We start from the raw sequence: 20,446 nt of genomic DNA, 5'->3' as shown, positions 1-20,446 counted from the left end.
GATTCACAGCACTGTTGAGGAACTGGAGTCACCGGCATGCAATGGCTGGGATGGAAGGAGAGCTCTCCGCCTTGCGTTACTCATTCTTCAGCTGCGATGACTTTGTGGCTTCAAACAGATTGTTGGAGCATGTGAAGGAAGGGTAACTAATCCAGTTGACAACATGGCTTTCAGGACAGGATGAGGTAAGTTTCCTGAATAAGATTTGTCTGGCAAAGACACTTAGAACTTCATCATATTTTGGCATGGGAGGAACAAGGACGGAGCCCTTTTATCTCGGCTGCAGATTCAATGCTCGTACATCAAAGAAGTCTTCTCCTCACTTAGCAACTGCAACTTATAGAAAAACAGCGCCGGCTGAACAAATAGGTTTACAGGATCTGTGGCTTCAGGAAGTCGGATCACCTCCTGTCAACCCGGCTGTCAAACAAGGTGTCTCTCCCATCAAAAGCCCAAGGACCACCCAGAGAAATGAAAGAGAAAGGGGAACAAATTCGAGTTAAGGCTGGCCAAGAGAGAAGATATGCATTGGCCAAAGGGTGGTGGGGCTGGGACTTCAAGCTCCCAGGGAGACATCAGAGAAATTGCCTCCTTCGGTACAAACTGCCCCAGGCTTTACACTGCAAGGCATAGCTGTGTTTGTTATATCAAAGCCTAGTGAATCCAAGGGGGTTGTGTTCTGGAGGAAGCCATTCTCGGTTGCGTCATCTGCCATAAAGAATGAGGAGGTTTTCCATGCTGGATGCTTCTGCCATCAGCTAAAGATCTATTTGTTTGCTTCCAAAACCCTTTCCTGCTTATTGTCCTGCTTTTCAACATTTCACACCCTCCATTCATCCTACTTAATCTTCTGCCATCCCACTTTATGGGATACTTTTTAAATGTCCTGGTTTCTCTCTCCTCCTCCCTGCAGTCTCAGTGTTCTTCGATTGCAACAAAAAGAGTTCAAAGAGCAAAATGAGTTTTCATTCAATTCCACAGAAGGGAGAAGCGAAGGAAGAAGAGAACAATGCTGTTTTGCCTTTCCTAGTAGACCCATTCTTTCATGTATATATTTACATATATATTCCCAGTCTTTCCTAAACTCAATACTAGTCATGGGCCCAAAATGTATCTTATCCATTTGATTCATGTTTCCATTTTATTCCTTTCATTTAGACAGCACAAAATGGGAAGCCCCCCCCCCCCCCCCGAAACTAAAATAAACTTGATACGAAAGGCAGGCAGGAGCAGGTACCGGCTCCAACCCTGGTTTTCAGATTGATTACCACGCACACAGGCCATCGGCGTACCAAAGCGCCGATGCTTGGCAGGGCCTGCAGCGAAGCTCTGAGTAAGCTACAGGCACTCCAGCGCTTTGGGCCTACAGGTGTAGGCTTTGGGCACTCCTTACTCGGCACTCCTTACTCGGCGCTTGGCTGCAAGCCCTGCCAGGTCCAGGCGCATAGGCCCAAAGATTGCACCCATAGCCCAGGTGCTTTGGGCCTATGGGTGAAGTCCCCATCCCCCAATAATGGGCTGAAAGAAAATGGTACTTTTGGCACCAAAAACAGAAAACAAGTATCTGGCCTCCAGATTTTGGGAGGCTCAGTCAATATGGATCGGGGACCCCACTGAAAGCCAGGACACGAAACGGATGAAGGTACCCAATGCACATCACTGCTCAGTACATACAATCTAGGCTTTCTCCGCTAAGAAATGTGTGTCTTCCTCATAGCTTTCATCCTCAAATGGTCCCATCATTTGACCACACTCTGATGTGGCTCAGGCCCCTTCTACACTGCCCTATAAAATCCAGATTATCTCATTTGAATGGGATTATATGACAGTGCAGACTCATAGGGGCCACAGTAGTGCAACAGGTTAAACTGCTACCTGTAGGAAATCTGACCAAAGGGTTAGCAGTTCAAAGCCATGAGTCAGGATGAGCTCCCAGCTGTCAGCCATGCTTCTGCTTACCTAGCAGTACGAAAGCATGTAATGCAAATAGATCAATAGGTACCACCTCAGTAGGGAAGTAAAAGGACGCCACATGCAGATGTGCAGACATGCAGGCAACACAATCAGAGATGTCTATAGGCAACAGGCTCCTTGGCATGGCAAAATGGAACAAAAGCACCTCCCCATGGCCGGAGTTGAGCATCACATCCAGATGCTGGAAATGGAAGGAAATGGCCTTTATCTCTCTATGTGTATTGTATGTCATTGTTTATTGTGTAAAAAGGCATGAATGTTTTCCTTATATATGTAAAACTGTAATCCGCTTTCAGTCCCTCCAGGGAGGTAAAGCAAAATATAAATAAAGTGTGTTGTTGTTGTTGTTGTTGTTGTTGTTACATAATGCAATTCAAAGCAGATAATATGGATTGCCTGCTTTGATAATCTGGACTATAGGGCAGTGTAGAAGGACCTCGGTTACATACGTCTTATCTGTTAAATTGGGAGGAAAATTGGGGTTTATATATCTGTGGAATGTCTAGGGTGGGAGAAAGAACTCTTGTCTGTTAGAGGTAGGTAGGCTTCTCTGTGTAGTTTGACATGGTAGTTTTCCATTTTCCTAGTTTCCAACAGACCTCACAACCTCTGAAGATGCCTGCCATAGATGCAGGCAAAACGTCAGGAGAAAATGCTTCGGGAACATGGCCAGACTGCCTAAAAACTTACACCAACCTACAGAGTTATCTTGAACCTGCAACAGTGTTTGCTGATTTTGTTTTATATTCTGTGTCGGAGTGCAATCTTTATGTTTTATAGTTTGGACTATTAAAACAGTCAGAAAGTAAGTGCTGTTTTAATTAAACCGCTTGATACAAACTGGGTATTTGTTTGATTCATCTCTACCTGAATAAGGCAGAGCCTTGGCATTGTGACACACAATCACAGGCTAAACAGGCTGACATACAACAGTTAATGCTTTTTGGGGAGGCACAAACAGGCAGCTTTTCATCTCCAGGAGGAAGGTCTACATCAGGGGTCTTCAAACTATTATTTTATTAATATTTATTTACTTTATTTATATACCGCTTTTCTCAGCCCTCAGGTGACTCAAAGCAGTGAACAGCATCGATACAAAACATCACGAGACAAGTATAGGGCAATTAAAAAATTTGTAACATAAATCATTAAACATCCGTATAACAATCATTAGCGCCTCAACAGTAAAATCAGAATCCAGTCTCATCATCCATTATTCCGTATTCCTATGTTCAATTACACTGTTTAATCAAATGCTTGTTCGAACAGCCAGGTCTTCATTTTCCTCCGAAACGCCAGCAGGGAGAGGGCCGATCTGATATCTGCAGGCAGGGTGTTCCACAGCTGAGGGGCCACCACTGAGAAGGCCCTGTCTCTCATCCCTGCCAAGCACCCCTGTGATGCAGGTGGGACAGAGAGCAGGGCCTCCCCAGATGATCTTAGTGTCCTGGTTGGTTCATAGGAGGAGATGCGTTCGGAGAGGTAAGTAGGGCCAGAACTGTTTAGGGTTTTATAGGCTAACGCCAGCACTTTGAATTGTGCCCGGTAGCAAACTGGCAGCCAGTGGAGCTGGCGCAACAGAGGAGTTGTATGCTCCCTGAGTGCTGCTCCTGTTAGCAACCTGGCTGCCGAACGCTAGACCATTTGAAGCTTCCGAGCAGTCTTCAAAGGCAACCCCACATAGAGAACTAAGGCCCAAGGGCCAGATACGGCCCTCCAAGGGCACTTACCCGGCCCGCACTCAGGGTCAACCTAAGTCTGGAATGACTTGAAAGCAAACAACAACAACAACAACAATCTTATCTCATTAGCCAAAAGCAGGCCCACACTTCCTATTGAAATACTAATAAGTTTATATTTGTTAAAATTGTTCTTAATTTTAATTATTGTGTTGTTTTTAAGTGGATTTTGCACTACAAATAAGGTATGTGCAGTGTGCATGGGAATTCATTCATTTTCTTTTTCAAATTATAATCCAGTCCTCCAACAGTTTGAGGGACTGTGACCTGGCCCTCTGTTTAAAAAGTTTGAGGACCCCTGGTCTACATCTTCAAATTGAATAAATACAACCACCATCCAATGCCAGCAATGGCTGATATAGCGGCGATGCAGACAGAACGAGGGAAGAGGTGTCTTTTTAAAGAAACCACCACATCCCCTAAAATCAAAACCGAGACCTCATTATTAACACCGCTGCCGGCAAGGTAAGTGGAGAACGTAGCCCTGTCTTGCCTTTGTTCGATAATTATGCAAGATGTTTAAGACAGAGAGAAAGACGGCTTATTGTTTTTAGCGTCCCTTTCTTCCTACAAGGTTAAGGGTTCTTAGGGTCAAAATATTCTCTTTCCCTTGCATCACTCCTTTTGGAGAAGGAGGAGGAGGAGAAGGGGGAAAAAAATACACCCAGAGCCATAATTTGTCTTAGAATTTCTTTTGAAAGGCTACAAGAAAGACTAACTACTGCTCTTTTCCCTCTGTTTCTTATTCCGGCAATCCCTTTATCTGGCTTTCATTTCCAGGCCTGCTTGGCCTCTTTTGTAGGAAAGACTTCAGGGAGCCCAAGTCACTTTCGCAGCCCCTGTGATGTTCAGGAAGATTAAAAAGCGGCTTTGAAGCTTTAACAGTGCTCTGTAAGTCCCGTTGGTACAGGACCTCAGAAAAAGACCCAAGCCATCTGGCAAACTGACATAAAGACAACGCAAAGTGATTGAAACAGTTTCTTCAAAGGCAACAATGGCCGGCTGGCAGGTTTGTTGATTTGGGGTTTTGTCTTTCATGTGTCACCCTCCAAAAAGGAAAAAAAAAAAAAAAGGAAAAAAGAGAGAGAAAGAGAGAAGGGGGAGAGGGAGAAAAAAAGTCACAAGAACACCTAGGCAATCGCCAAAAATAATAATATAATAATATCAAATCAAATCAAAAAGGGACCAGGAGGGGCACCTGATTGCCGCAATCTGCTTCGACAAGTTTCCATTAGCAGAAGCAAAGGAGGAACTCGGGAGCCACGGTGAAAGCAATCCAGTGAAACGCTAATGAATTTAACCCGAGGCAGTCTGTTTGGTAATTATATAATTAAACACTTCATTTGGAATTTCTGAAGCTTTCTCTGTTTTTTTCTAATTTTTTTGTGGTCTCGGAGAGGAACGGCGCTTCCTATTTGCAGAATCCGTGCAATGTTTTCTAATGTTTCAGGTGGCACCCACCTGCACACATACATCTATATAAATAAAAATGTAGTGTTCTTTATACCTCACTACCTCTGAGGATGCTTGCCATAGATGCAGGCGAAACGTCAGGAGAAAAATTGCCTCCAGAACATGGCCATATAGCCCGGAAAAACCTACAACAACCCAATGTAATGTTCGTTTGTGGGATTAGCATAACTCAAAAACCACTGGACAAATTGACACCAAATTTGGACACAATGCACCTCTCAGGCCAACGAGTGACCATCACTCATAAAAACGCTGGAAAACACAGCAGAAGAGACTTTAAAAGCCAAAAAACCCCAAAAGAAATACATTACATGCACAAAACCACATATATACACAAACAGACATATATACACATATACACACACACAAAACCCATATACACAGACTGGACCACAGCAATGCATGGCAGGAGATGGCTAGTACGTACATAAATACATACATAGCCATGTGCAAAGATATACATGGCTGTATGCATTTTATTCTTTTGGTCTCAGAGAGGAACGGTGCTTCCTATTTGCAGAATCCATGCATTGTTTTCTAATGTTTCAGGTGGTACATACCTGCATACATACATACATACATAAATGATGCACATGGCTATGATGGACATAGCTATGTGCATTTTATTTTTTTGGTCTTGGAGAAGAATGGTGCTTCCTATTTGCAGAATCCATGCATTGTTTTCTAATGTTTCAGGTGGCACATACCTGCACACATACATACATACATACATACATACATAACCATGTGCGAAGATTCACATGGCTATGTACATTTTTTTTTTTTGGTCTCAGAGAGGAGCGGCACTTCCTTTTTGAAGAATCCATGCATTGTTTTCTAATGTTTCAAGTGGCACACACCTGCACACATACATACATAGCCACGTGAGAAGATGCACATGGCTATGTGAATTTTATTTTTTTATTTTTTTGGTCTCGGAGAGGAATGGTGCTTCTTATTTGTAAAATCCGTGCATTATTTTCTAATGTTTCAGGTGGCACATACCTGCACGCATACATACATATGTAAATACATACATAGCCATGTGCAAATATGCACATGGCTATGTGCATTTTAATTTTTTTTGGTCTCTGAGAGGAATGGCGTTTCCTATTTGCAAAATCTGTGCATTGTTTTCTAATGTTTCAGACAGTAGACACCTGCACACATACATACGTGCGTACATAGCCATGTGCAAAGATGCATTCACACATGACATTAGGAACATGCAAGATGGGGAGGCGGGGAAAGCAGGTATGGACAGAAGTTCTAAAAAAGCCAAAACTCTGGGATGATTTGGAAGACAACCAAAGGGGGAGGCTACACTGTAGAATTAATGCAGTTTGACACTCCACTAATTGCTGTGGCTCAATGCTATGGATTCGTGCAAGTTGTAGTTTTACTAAAACTTTCGCCTTCTCTGCCAAAGGGTGCTGGCATCTCCCCAAACTCCAACTCCCATGATTCTATAGTATTGAGTCAAGGCAGTTAAAGTGCTGTCAAACTGCATTCATTTTACAGGACAGATGTACCCAAAGACTTTTTTTAATTCCAACAGATTTGGGGCTGGTGAAGAAGGGACTGTCTCTGTTTAACTGTGTGTTAACCTCTGTACTTCTGTACTTGTTTAACTGTACCTGTTTTCAATCTGTTTACTTGCTGTGAGCTATCCCCCTTGTTCCCAATATGGAACGAAGATATCAACAAAGACATAAATAAATTTATTTTTGGACATCTCCACCAGAACTCTCTCTCTCTCAAGTTGGAGCAACACTGCCATATAAATTCCAGATTATCTGCTTTGATGATCTGGATTATACAGTGGTGTAGATCCAGCCTCAAGCAAATATGGGCTCCGTCTACACTGCCATATAATACAGTTTCAGAATGCGGATTAATTACTCTAAACTGGATTATATGGCAATGTAGACTCAGGCCTCTTCCACACAGCTGAATAAAATCCCACATTGTCTGCTTTGAACTGGAATATATGGCAGTGTGGACTCAGATAACCCAGTTCAAAGCAGATATTGTGGGATTTTCTGCCTTGATATTCTGGGTTATATGGCTGTGTGGAAGGGCCCTCAGGCTGGATCTATACCAGGGGTCCACAAACCTTTTAAACAGAGGGCCAGGTCACAGTCTCTCAAACTGTTGGCGGGCCGGATTATAATTTGAAAAAAACATGAATGAATTCCTATGCACACTGCAAATATCTTATTTGTAGTGCAAAAAACATTTTAAAACAAAACAATTATTAAAATTAAGAACAATTTTAACAAATATAAACTTATTAGTATTTCAATGGAAAGTATAGGCCTGCTTTTTTGGTTGGTGAGGTAGAATTGTTGTTGTTATTGTGTGCTTTCAAGTAGTTTCATACTTAGGTTGACCCAGAGCGAGGGCCGGGTAAATGACCTTGGAGGGCCGCATGATAATGTGGATTATCTGATTTGATAACCTGGATTATGTGGCAGTATAGAAGGGGCCTGAGTCTACACTGCCAGATAATCTGGGATAAGTAGATAATCTGGAATCAGATACTGGGATATAGGTCAGTGTATATCCATCTTTAAATAATCAAATTCAGAGTACATAATATGGATTATCTGGTGTGATAATCTGGATTATATGGTAGTGTAGATCCAGCCTCAAGCGAATATGGGCCCCATCTACACTGCCATATAATGCAGTTTTAGAATGCATTGAACTGGATTATATGGGGCTGGATGTATACTGCCATGTAATGAACTTTCAGAATGCAGATTAACTGCATTGAACTGGATTATATGAGTCTACACTGCCATAGTGTAAGATAAAGTTTTTCCCCTGACATTAATTCCAGTCGTTTCCAACTCTGGGGTGTGGTGTTCATCTCCATTTCTAAGCTGAAGAGCCGGTGTTGTCCATAGACACCGCCAAGGTCATGTGGCCAACATGACTGCATGGAGCACCGTTACCTTCCCGCTGGAGCGGTACCTATTGATCTATTCACATTTGCGTGTTTTTCAACTGCTAGGTTGGCAGAAGCTGGGGCTGACAGCGGAAACTCACACCACTTCCCACCATAGTGTAGATGGGGCCATAATCATGGCCACTTGAGTCCTCCAAAAACATGACCTGCTACATGAACCTTGTGATAATAACATGTTGTGTGCATTCAGTGCAAAGTGTTCTTTGCCTCTTCAACAGTCAAAAAGAGCAGAATTCCCATATGCTTAGGGAGGGAAGAAAAAATACCCTCTGCTTCTTTCAGTGTCAAAGACAGAGGGGGGGGGGAATATTAAACGTGGAGCAGCGATCATTATGAGGATGCACTGAAGATATTTCTACTCTCATTCTGCTCTCTTCCCATGGCTTTCATTCCTGGCGCTCTTCTGATCTTGGCCTCGCCGGCAAAGCCGCCTCTCGCTGCCCTTTCCCTGCTCTGGGCTGCCCTCCTAGTCGCAGAAATCAACACAACTAAGCTCTGAGGCTGTCGAAGGAGGCTTTGCCAGAGCTGAGCATTTGTAATGATCTTTCCCTCCCTTCTCCCCCTAGTCTTTGTAAAAAAAAAAAAATCCCATGTGATGACAACAGCATTGTCCTACGGATTGGAGACATCAACTTCTCCCTTGGCTGTAGTGACAGGAAGAGTGTGCCATTGGGAGGCATTGAGCACCAAAATCTTTCTGGGACTCTTCTAGGAAATCCCCCAAATTCCTAGATCCTTTTGTTTTAATGGGGAAAAGTGGGCCCAAATCACTGAAACTGTTATCGTGCCACATTTCCGCCCCAAAAAAGATGTACAGCTCATCAAGAGACTATTATTTATTTATTTATTTCGTGTACTTCTACCCCACCCTTCTCAACCCCCGAGGGGGGGACTCAGGGCAACTTACAAAAAGGCACAATTCGATGCCTACACAATAATACAATAAACGTGTAAAACAGCAATTAAAACAATTAAGACAGTTAAAACAATCAATATATATCACATGTATTGTCGAAGGCTTTCATGGCTGGAATCACTAGGTTCTTGTGGGTTTTTTTGGGCTATAGGGCCATGTTCTAGAGGCATTTCTCCTGACGTTTCGCCTGCATCTATGGCAAGCATCCTCAGAGGTAGTGAGGTCTGTTGGAAATAGGACAATGGGTTTATATATCTGTGGAATGGCTGGGGTGGGGCAAAGAGCTCTTCTCTGCTAGAGCTAGGTGTGAATGTTTCAGCTGGGTTTTCCCAGGCTCGGGCAGGCCTTCAAATGCTAATGAAGGTGATCAGCTGAAACATTCACACCTAGCTCCAGCAGAGAAGAGCTCTTTGCCCCACCCCAGCCATTCCACAGATATATAAACCCATTGTCCTATTTCCAACAGACCTCACTACTTCTGAGGATGCTTGCCATAGATGCAGGCAAAACGTCAGGAGAAATGCCTCTAGAACATGGCCCTATAGCCCGAAAAAACCCACAAGAACCTAATATATATCACTGTTGATAAACCAATCTCAAGCTCAGCGTTCGCCAACTCAGAGTCCATATTTCGTTCTACATTATCTATTCCTATCAGTCATCATAGTCCTTTATTCATCTGCCAGATTGCCCAAACGCCTGGTCCCAAATCCATGTTTTTAATTTCCTTCTAAAGGAAAGGAGGGATGTCGCTGCTCTAATTTCCCTGGGGAGTGAATTCCATAGGTGAGGGGCCACCACCGAGAAGGCCCTGCTCCTCTTCCCCGCCAATCTCGCTTGTGATAGAGGCAGGGCTGAGAGCAGGGCCTCCCCAGAAGATCTTAAACTCCGAGGCGGGACGTAGAGGGAGATCCATTCGGACAGATGAGCATATATATATATATATATATATATATATATATATATATATAATTTTTCTGGAGTTCCAGATCTGTGAAATTCCAAAGCATTTGAAGCTCTGAAATGGACCTAGCAGCAGCTGTACCCTACAAATTCTATCAATTATTAACCCCTTAATCAATTGTATCGATTTAATGATTTTGTGTAACTTGTATCTTTTATGTACTGTATCAGTTCCTCATATGAGGTGGATAAACTGTTTCCAAATATATGTATCAAAATGTAACTTAAATGCAGCCACATCTCCATTACCCTGTTTGAATAATCCCTTGAGAAAGGGGACCATGGCTAAGGTTCCTCCAGCCATTTCCCAAGCCAGACAACTATCAGAACCATTGTATATATGTAGATAGATAGGTGATCCTTTTTACCAACAGAAGAAGTTTGGTCAAGGAACTGGCGCTCTTTGGCAAAGAAGGCAAAAGACCTTGCAAAACTACAACTCCCATGATTTCATAGCCTTGACCCATGGCAGTTCTATAGTGGCGTCAAATTGCATTAATTCTATAATGTAGATGAACTCTCTCCCTCTATTTCTTCAGAACTATTCCCAGAGATTCTAGCATTTGTTGTGCTCAATCTTCTCCAAAAGCAACTGCCCTTTGAAGGCATCCATGCTGCAGGATGTTACAGTGTTAGCTATCCACATTATCTGCTTTGAACTGGATTATATAAGTCCACACTGCCATATAATCCTATTCAAATCAGTTGATCTGGATTGTATATGGCAGTGTAGATGGGACTTTAGTTATAAGCAAACAACAGATTAAAGAAAGTGTTTGGGGTTGGGGGCGTTTTTTGGAGCATTAGTCTCTTTTCAGCCTTTTCAAAACTAACGTAATTTCCCGTAATGAAATATCAACCTTGGCAATAACTTATCATGAGATAAAATCAAGGCCAACGACTCCAGAGGAGCCCTGCTGTTTGGGGGAAAATATCTTCCTGCTTTATTTAATAATCCAGCATCTTAGCTGAGCTCTTAACAAGTTCCAGTGTTATTAAATGATCCGGCAAAGTTATGTTATCTGAAATAGAAATCCACATTTCATTAAGGCGCAAGAGCCGAACATGAGAAGTCTATTTTCCTTTGCATATTACTCCACCAAGTGGAGGCTGGCATGAGAAGATGGGAAGCCGGCTGCTCCCGTCCTTTTAGCATCGTCTTAATATGAGCAATTTTATTCTTCACATGAGATATGTTGGAGAGGGGTAAATATTAAGAAAAGTTACACAAAAACAAGAAACGTGTCGATATGTAATGTCACTGCCTCAAATGGCTGTCCAGTCATTAAATCCTGTTTATTATATCCCTTTGGTGCATGTCCTCCAACTTGTTTTAATACTGTGTTTTACACTTGTTTATAATTTCCAATTCCTAGTCAGAGAGGGAAAATCTATGTTTTCTTATTTGAGGAACTCCAAGTGTATCTTCATTAGGTTCTTGTGGGTTTTTTCGGGCTATAGGGCCATGTTCTAGAGGCATTTCTCCTGACGTTTCGCCTGCATCTATGGCAAGCATCCTCAGAGGTAGTGAGGTCTGTTGGAATTAGGACAATGGGTTTATATATCTGACTTCAACCAGAGAAGTCAGCCATAGCAGAGCACCTGGATACAGCATATTATTTGAGAACACAGAAATGCTGGACCACACCAACAACCAAAATGTCAGACTACACAGAGAAGCCATTGAAATCCACAAGCATGTGGACAATTTCAACAGAAAGGAAGAGACCATGAAAATGAACAAAATCTGGCTACCAGTATTAAAAAACTCTAAAATTACAACAGCAAAACAGCAGAGAGGAAACAAACAAGGACATCTAATCACCTCTCAACAAAAGATTTTCCCAGGCTCAGCCAGGCCTTCAAATGCTAATGAAGGTGGTCAGTTGAAACATTCACACCTAGCTCCAGCAGAGAAGAGCTCTTTGCCTCACCCCAGCCATTCCACAGATATATAAACCCATTGTCCTATTTCCAACAGACCTCACTACCCCTGAGGATGCTTGGCATAGATGCAGGCGAAACGTCAGGAGAAATGCCTCTAGAACATGGTCCTATAGCCCGAAAAAACCCACAAGAACCTAGTGATTCCAGCCATGAAAGCCTTCAACAATACCTTGTATCTACATTGTAGAACTGATGCAGTTTGATACCACAATAACTCTCATGGCTCTATGCAATAGCATCCTGGGATTTGTATATTGATGAGGCACTAGCTCTCTTTGGAGGCCCCTCCACGCAGATATTTAATGCTGCTGGAAACATGGGATGACAGAGGATTAATCATTACTCTCAATGCCAAATTGATATTGTTGGAAGATATGTTAGGACTTTCCTTTTTTTAGTATCTACGAGGGGCGTTCATTAAAGATTTCTTTTGACCCACTTCTAATTATCACAGGATGATGAAACTGCACATGTGTCATGATATAAGTCTCTATAGGTCAGTGTTTCTCAACCTTCCCAATGCCGCGACCCCTAAATACAGTTTCTCATGTTGTGGTGACCCCCAACCATAACATTAATTTTGTTGCTACTTCATAACTGTAATTTTGCTCCTGTTATGAATCAGAATGTAAATATCCAGTATGCAGGATGTGTTTTCATTCACTGGAGCAAATTTGGCACAAATACCTAATATGTCCAAATTTGAATACTGATGGGGTTGATTTTGTCATTTGGGAGTTATAGTTACTGGGCTTCACCTACAATCAAAAGCATTCTGAACTCCACCAACAATGGAATTGAACAAAACTTGGCATATTGAACTCCCATGACCAATAGAAAATATTGGAAGAGTTTGGTGGGCATTGACCTTGAGTTTGGGAGTTGTAGTTCACCTACATCTAGAGAGCACTGTGGACTCAAACAATGATGGATCTGGACCAAACTTGGCACAGATCCTCAATATGTGCCCAAAATGTGAACACTGGTGGAGTTTGGGGAAATGATACTTGACATTTGGGAGTTGTAGCTGCTGGGATGTATAGTTCACTTACAATCAAAGAGTATTATGAACCCCACCAACGATAGAATTGGGCCAAATTTTCCACACAGAACCCCCATGACCAATAGAAAATACTGTGTTTTCTGATGGTCTTTGGTGACCCCTCTGGCACCCCCTGGCAACCCACCCAGGGGTCCCAACCTCCAGGTAGAGAAACACTGGTATAGAGTGATTTTTTAGCTTTCTCTCCCAAAAACCTGCCACTGATAGGGATCAACATCTGTCTAGCCCCTTTCCCCCACCAATAATCTCAAATTGCTTTCAATCCCTCTTCAGTCTCCCAGAAAAAGCCAATTGCCTTCTTTGGATAGGTGCTTCCCAGGCCTGTAGCGAGGGGGTGGTTTTAGGGGTTCAAACTCCCCCCGAAATGTTTCAGATTTTTTAAAAAAACCTGGTTTACTCATGAATTTTAACTGGTTAACAAAATCCCCATGCTAAGTCTATGAGATGCAAAAAATCAAGAGTCCCTCCAGAACTGCAAGCACTATCTCAGGCAAATATTGACAATTTATTCACACTGTCATTACTTGCAGCAATAGCTGATGTAGTGAAGCAACCGAGTTTGGGGGGGGGGGTGTTGAATGCTCTCATTAAGGAGGCCAGACTTGGTGGAGGTGGTTGACAGGGGTGGAGCTGCAGGCTATTGAATTCTGCTCTGCCCCCTGCTGTGCTCTTTGCTTCAGCATGAGCTAGGAGGTAGGTTTCAACCCCCCCCCCCAATTTCAACCCCCCCCCCCCGAAAATTTCAACCCCTCCCGAATTTTTTTTCTGGCTACGGCCCTGGTGCTTCCTATATATTTTTCCCCTCTGCACCCATTCCTTTTAAACTGACTAGCAGCTCACCTGTATGACGGCGCAGGTGGCGGCTGCGGGGACTTCAAGGATGCCTTTTAGTTTCTCCTGAAAAGTGCCACTTAGCAGGGGTACCAGGATCTTTCAGATTCAAGAGCAAATTTCCTGAAATGCATGTCACATCCTCTGCAAAAAATAGGCCACCCCCTGGACATTGAGCACCTTGGTGCACGTTTCCCTTCTCAGAGATGTGCCAGTTTCCAAGTCCTATAGATCAATAGGCACTTGTTCTAAACAAAACAGGGAAAAAATCAATGCGTGATCTTAGCCACCTCTTCTATCAAGTTGAGTTTGATGCAGGGAAGAGGCAACAAGAAACTGCCCTCTGGTGCTTGAGCGCATCGTGCTTTTTAATGTGACTTTTCCATCAATCCAGGATTTGGACTCAAACAAAGTCCCCAGCCTTGACAAACAGAGAAAGGCCCATGTTAGCTGTCACCTGCAGATATTAAAAATGTATAGATTTTTGCCACATGAAATGCAGACATTGGTCGGGTTGAAAGGAAACTGATGCGCTTTCAAAATGGAAAGCAAGATTTCATTTTTTGGGGGACACTCCAAGAATTCCAATGTTTACATCTGGGATCTTAAGTAACATTTTTCATTCATTTCTTTGTTTTGATGGGTATCTCACCTTTTTGCCAAAACATTGAAAACAGAAAATACAGAGAAGCCATTGAAATCCATAAGCATATGGACAATTTCAACAGAAAGGAGGAAACCATGGAAATGAACAAAATCTGGCTAAACAGTATTTAAAAACTCTAAAATTACAACAACAAAACAACAGAGAGGAAACAATCAGGGACATCTAATCACCTCTCAACAAAAGATTGCCCCAGGCACTGCCAGGCCATCAAATGCTATTCAAGGTGGTCAGTTGAAACATTCACACCTAGCTCCAACAGACAAGAGTTCTTTGTCCCACCCTGGTCATTCCACAGATATATAAACCCACTTTCCTAGTTCCAACTGACCTCACTATCTCTGAGGATGCTTGCCATAGATGCAGGCGAAATATCAGGAGGCAATGCCTCTAGGACATGGCCATATAGCCCGAAAAAACCTAGAACAACCCAAACAGAAAATAGTCACATAGCATCACAACGGAATTTTTTAAAATGTTCTATGAAAAAAATGTCTAAATATAGCAAAAAGACCAACATCGATGCATTAAAAGCACCAGCAACTAGTTACGGTATGACCCTCCATATTTGTGACATTGGACTGGACTGAAAGATCCAGATTCAAACATTACCGAAGTTTGAAGAGTGCCACTTTGTGTCCCTTGAAGAAATGGCAGGAAAGAAGTGCAACGAACAAGTAAATACAAAGGGATAGAAAAGTCTTAGAGCTAAAGTTTTCCCCTGACCGACTTCCTGTGGACTGAGAGCAATGAAACTTGGCACAGTTATGAGTCCTTCTCTCCAAAGTGCCATATAGGGGCACACACTTCTCCCATTATTTTAAGCAACTGTAAATACCTCGCTTGTAGAAGTCAACAGGTTGCTCCAAAAACCACCTTGTGACTTCAGAAATCAGTCTCATCATCTGAAAAACACTTGCTTTTCAAAAAGAACTTCAGTGTTGGAAAGAGGTGGAAGTCCAATAGTGCGAGGCGGGTTGAATAAGGGGGAAGCGGTAGAATTTCAGAGCCAGGGGAGCATGCTTCCATTTGTGAACTTGCGCATTGTCTTGCAGAAGGTGGACACCTTTTGTAAGCATGCTACTTCCCTTGGTTTTGATGGCCTTTTGCAATTTCCGCAACAGTGAAGCATAGTATGCCCCAGTGATCATGATATCCTTTGCTAGGAAATTGATCAATCCTACTTCATGCTGGTCCCAAAATACTGTGAGCATGACCTTGCCTGCTGAGAGTTGGGCACGTACCTTCTTTGGAGGCAATGAGTCATGATACTTCCATTGCATCGACTGGACTCTAGTTTCAGGATCATTCATAGTGATGGACCCAGCTTTCACCCTGTGTGATCAGTCTGTTGAAAAAAGTCCTCCTGGGTTCCATGACACATCATCAATAGAGTCTGAGAGCATTCAACTCATTCCTGCTTCTGGAAAAGTGTGTGCAGCCAGGGGATCAAGTGAGTGGATACCTTATGCATGTAAAGATGGTCTTTGATTATTTTTTCCACAGACCCCACACTACTCTTGACATTTTGGGCTAGGTGGCGAATGGTTACGCGGCAATTTTCCAAAAGGGTGACCTCCACTTGCTGATTGATGTGTTCATCAATAGCTGAATGTGGTCGCCCTGGAATTGGAGCTGTTTCCACCGAAGTCTGTCCACATTTGAATAGACAATATCAGTTCTTGACTGCATCATATGATGGAGAACCATCGCCATCAGCCTCTTTCATCTCATCGAATATCTCCTTTGGTGTGCAGACTTTCAAGTAAAGGAACTTGATGACTGCTTTGTATTCCACTGGGTCCATTCTCAAACCTCACACCACTTCATCATCTGTCAAATCAAAACCGTTCTCAGTTCTGAGTTGTAAATTGGCATGTAACCTATAGAAGTGTTTCTCAACCTGAGGGTCGGGACCCCTGGAGGGGTCGCAAGGGGGTGTCAGAGGGGTCACCTAAGACCATCAGAAAACACAGTATTTTCTGTTGGTCATGGGGGTTCTGTGTGGAAAGTTTGGCCCAATTCTATCGTTGGCGGGGTTCATAATACTCTTTGATTGTAAGTGAACTATAAATCCCAGCAGCTACAACTCCCAAATATCAAGTATCATTTCCCCAAACTCCACCAGTGTTCACATTTGGGCATATTGAGGATCTGTGCCAAGTTTGGTCCAGATCTATCATTGTTTGAGTCCACAGTGCTCTCTAGATGTAGGTGAACTACAACTCCCAAACTCAAGGTCAATGCCCACCAAACTCTTTCAATATTTTCTATTGGTCATGGGAGTTTTGTATGCCAAGTTCGGTTCAATTTCATTTGAGCCTGCCACTTTTGGACTCTCGCTTGCTGAGGCGTTCCAGCGAGTGTCTCTGTAGATCTTAGAAAACTGTCTGGATTTAAGTTGTTGACGTGCTGGCATGATACCCATGCCTGATCTAGCCTCATTATTTCATGGTTGGTCCTCAACTAAAACTCCTGCTGCAGTTGTTACTACGGCTGGACTCCCTGCTAAGTCGCACTTTCCAGGTGAAATGGAGAGGCATCCTCGAAGTCTTCGTGACTGCCACCTGTGTTGTCACACAGGTGAGCCGCTCTTCCACTCCAAAGGAGCCGGTGCCAGGCCCTGTGTGTGGCCCACGGATCCTGCACGACTGTAGAAAGCGCCACTGCCACGTTGTGCACCAACAATGGTGGTCCTCCCCGGCTTTGTTTCAAAAGCTCTCCGAGAAGCCACCGGTTCAGACTTCTGAGAAGAACCATCAATGGATCTCTTGCTCTCTGGAAAAAAGCTCAGGGAGAGAGAAGGGGAGAAAAGAGGGAAAGAGGCGGGTGGCACAGGAAAGCCGGAGAAGAAGAATGGCACTGTGTCAAACAGAGTGAGAGAAGAAGAGAAAGAAAGAAAGAAAGAAAGAAAGAAAGAAAGAAAGAAAGAAAGAAGGTGGCAAGGACTGAAGAGGGAGGAGAGAGAAGGTGGTGGCAGCAGGGAGGAGGAAAAAAGTGAAAAGGTGGAGAGAGATAAGAGATGGCACTGCATTAGAGAATGAGAAAGAAAACCAGTGTAAAGGGTGCAAGGATCCATCTCCATTGCCACATAATGCAGTTTCAAAATGCAGTTGAAGTACATTATATTGTGGTGCAGATGGCACCTCAGAAATAATTTGGGCTGGATCCACACTGCCCTATAATCCAGATTATCTGCTTTGAACTGGATTATCTCAGTCTACACTGCCATATACTCCAGTTCAAATGAGATAATCTGTATTTTTGTAGATCCAGCCATAGGCCCGTTCTACACTGCCATATAAAATCCAGAATATCTGCTTTGAACTTGATTATCTGGCAGTGTAGACTCATATAATCCAGTTCAAAGCAGATAGTCTGGGTTATCCGCCTTGAGAATCTGCATTATATGGCAGTGTAGACATTGTATTGTGGCGCAGATGGCGCCTCAGAAATAATTTGGGCTGGATCTACACTGCCCTATAATCCAATTCAAAGAAGATAATCTGGATTTTGTAGATCCAGTCATAGTCCTGTTCTACACTGCCATATAAAATCCAGATTATCTGCTTTGGATTATCTAGCAGTGTAGACTCATATAATCCACATAATCTGGGTTATCTGCCTTGACAATCTGCATTATATGGCAGTGCAGAAGGAGCCTGAGTCTACACTGCCCATATAATACAGTTCAAGGCATCCAGCCATAGATATAGATATATATGATTCACACACACACAGATATTTACACTATTGTATAATATACTGATTGTGTATTAGATACATTGTGGTATAATAATATAACACAAAATAATGATACATAATAATAATTGTATATTATATATTACATGTGATATTACTAATAATATAGCAGTACAGTGTATGGTACAATGTAATACTATATAATACTAATATTGTGCTATGCTAATAATATATTATGTATACATGTAATATTCATAATCATAGAAAAATATCATACTAATAATACAATATCATAATATTGTAATATAATACTAATATATAAAATAAAATACTACAGATAATATATAATAATGTATAATGTATTATAATAATGCTAATATATAAAATTTAATATTACAGATAATATATAATCATTTATTGTTGTATATTTTAAGTTGTAATGTTTTCGATTGTGAGCTGCTTTGAGTCTCCGTATGGAGACATAAAGCGAGATATAAATATATTGTCGAAGGCTTTCATGGCCGGAATCACTGGGTTGTTGTAGTTTTTTGGGGGCTATATGGCCATGGTCTAGAGGCATTCTCTCCTGACGTTTCACCTCCATCTGTAGCAAGCATCCTCAGAGGTAGTAAGGTCTGTTGGAACTAGGAAAAAGGGTTTATATATCTGTGGAATGACCAGGGTGGGACAAAGGACTTTTGTCTGCTGGAACTAGGTGTAAATGTTTCAACTGACCACCTTGTTCACGTCTAATTATGCAGTAGAAAAAGCTTGTTTGAAGAGCCATTTAACCATTTTGCGGAATGTCAGAAGGGAAGGAGCCAATCTTATATCCCTGGGAAGGGCGTTCCATAGCTGAGGGGCCACCACTGAGAAGGCCCTGCCGTCCTCACCAAACGCATCTGCGAGGAAGGTGGGACCGAGGCAGAGACATCTCCAGCTCATTCCCTGTTTGGGTATCAGCCAGCACGTCAACGACTTAAATCAAGACATAGTTTTCTTAGATCTACAGAGACACTCGCTGGAACACCTCAGCAAGCGAGAGTCCAAAAGTGGCAGGCCCAAACCCAGCACCTCAATCCATGGGTGATACCAGATGAGAGACTCCCCCCTGGGCACATTGGTCAGACACTGGTCAAAGGACATTTAACCAACTACCAAGTTTGCAAAATCTGTGTTTTGTTTTTTTTTTAAATCTGTGTGTATTTTTTGTTCTGTTAGAAATGTAATACAACGGTATGGTTGCTGATGACACGATAGATAAATAAATAAATAAACACCTTGATTAGCATTTGATGGCCTGGCAGTGCCTGGAGCAATCTTTTGTTGAGAGGTGATTAGATGCCCTTGTTTGTTTCCTCTCTGTTGTTGTGCTGTTCTGATTTTAGAGTTGTTGTTTTTTTTTCAATACTGGTAGCCAGATTTTGTTCATTTTCATGGTTTCCTCCTTTCTGTTGAAATTGTCCACATGCTTGTGGATTTCAGTGGCTTCTCTGATATAAATAGATAACTAACTTAGGAGAGATTCCCCATCTTGAACCAAAGAGAACCCGGAAGTCCTCTCGATGAGTCTTCTGCTAAGCGACGAGAAAAGCTCTACGTTCTGCCTCCTCCCCGCTCCCTCGCGCTGCCTTCCCCGCCCCTTTGCCTTTCCTCTCGCGAGACTTGGCTAGGGGCGGGGCTAGGAGCGAGACCAAGGCCAGTCCGGCCTGACTGGGGACCATGGGCAAGAAGCACAAGAAGCACAAGGCGGAGAAGTACCCGGATGAAGGTCTCCTCAGGGATGTTGTTTTCATGTGGATGAGTGTGTGCTTGCGTGTGTGAAGGGAAGGCGGCAGGGAGGGAAGCACCATTGTCATTCTAACTAATTTATTATAATATATATCTATGATCTATCTTATCTTTCTTGACAAGGGACACAACCTCAAAGTGTATATATATATTTATTATTATATTATATTATTTATATTATATTATTCATTATTATTATAGTTTATTAATTGTACTCTCTCTCTCTCTCTCTCTCTATATATATATATATGTAATAGAACCTTCTAAATATATATATCTTTCTTGACAAGGAACACAACCTGAAAGTGTCCTAATCCTTATTATTATTTATATTTATTATTATATTGTATTATTTATATTATATTATTCATTATTATTATAGTTTATTAATTGTAATATATATATATAT

General features: G+C 42.3%; 1 protein-coding gene across 1 annotated transcript in view; it reads left to right on the top strand.

Moving 5' to 3' along the window:
* The first annotated feature begins 19,909 nt into the window (after positions 1-19,909).
* BRD7 (bromodomain containing 7) overlaps positions 19,910-20,446 on the top strand; it is a 31,943-nt gene continuing 31,406 nt past the window's right edge. The window contains exon 1 of the mRNA XM_067471111.1: positions 19,910-20,017. Within this exon, the coding sequence (XP_067327212.1) occupies positions 19,969-20,017 (49 nt within the window). The 5' untranslated portion in view covers positions 19,910-19,968. The remainder of the gene's footprint in view (positions 20,018-20,446) is intronic.

The sequence above is a fragment of the Anolis sagrei genome, chromosome 8, assembly GCF_037176765.1.
Source record: "Anolis sagrei isolate rAnoSag1 chromosome 8, rAnoSag1.mat, whole genome shotgun sequence".
Lineage (NCBI taxonomy): Eukaryota > Metazoa > Chordata > Lepidosauria > Squamata > Dactyloidae > Anolis > Anolis sagrei.
The sequence above is the reverse complement of the archived record's forward strand: the minus strand, read 5'-3'. Positions and strand labels throughout refer to the sequence as shown.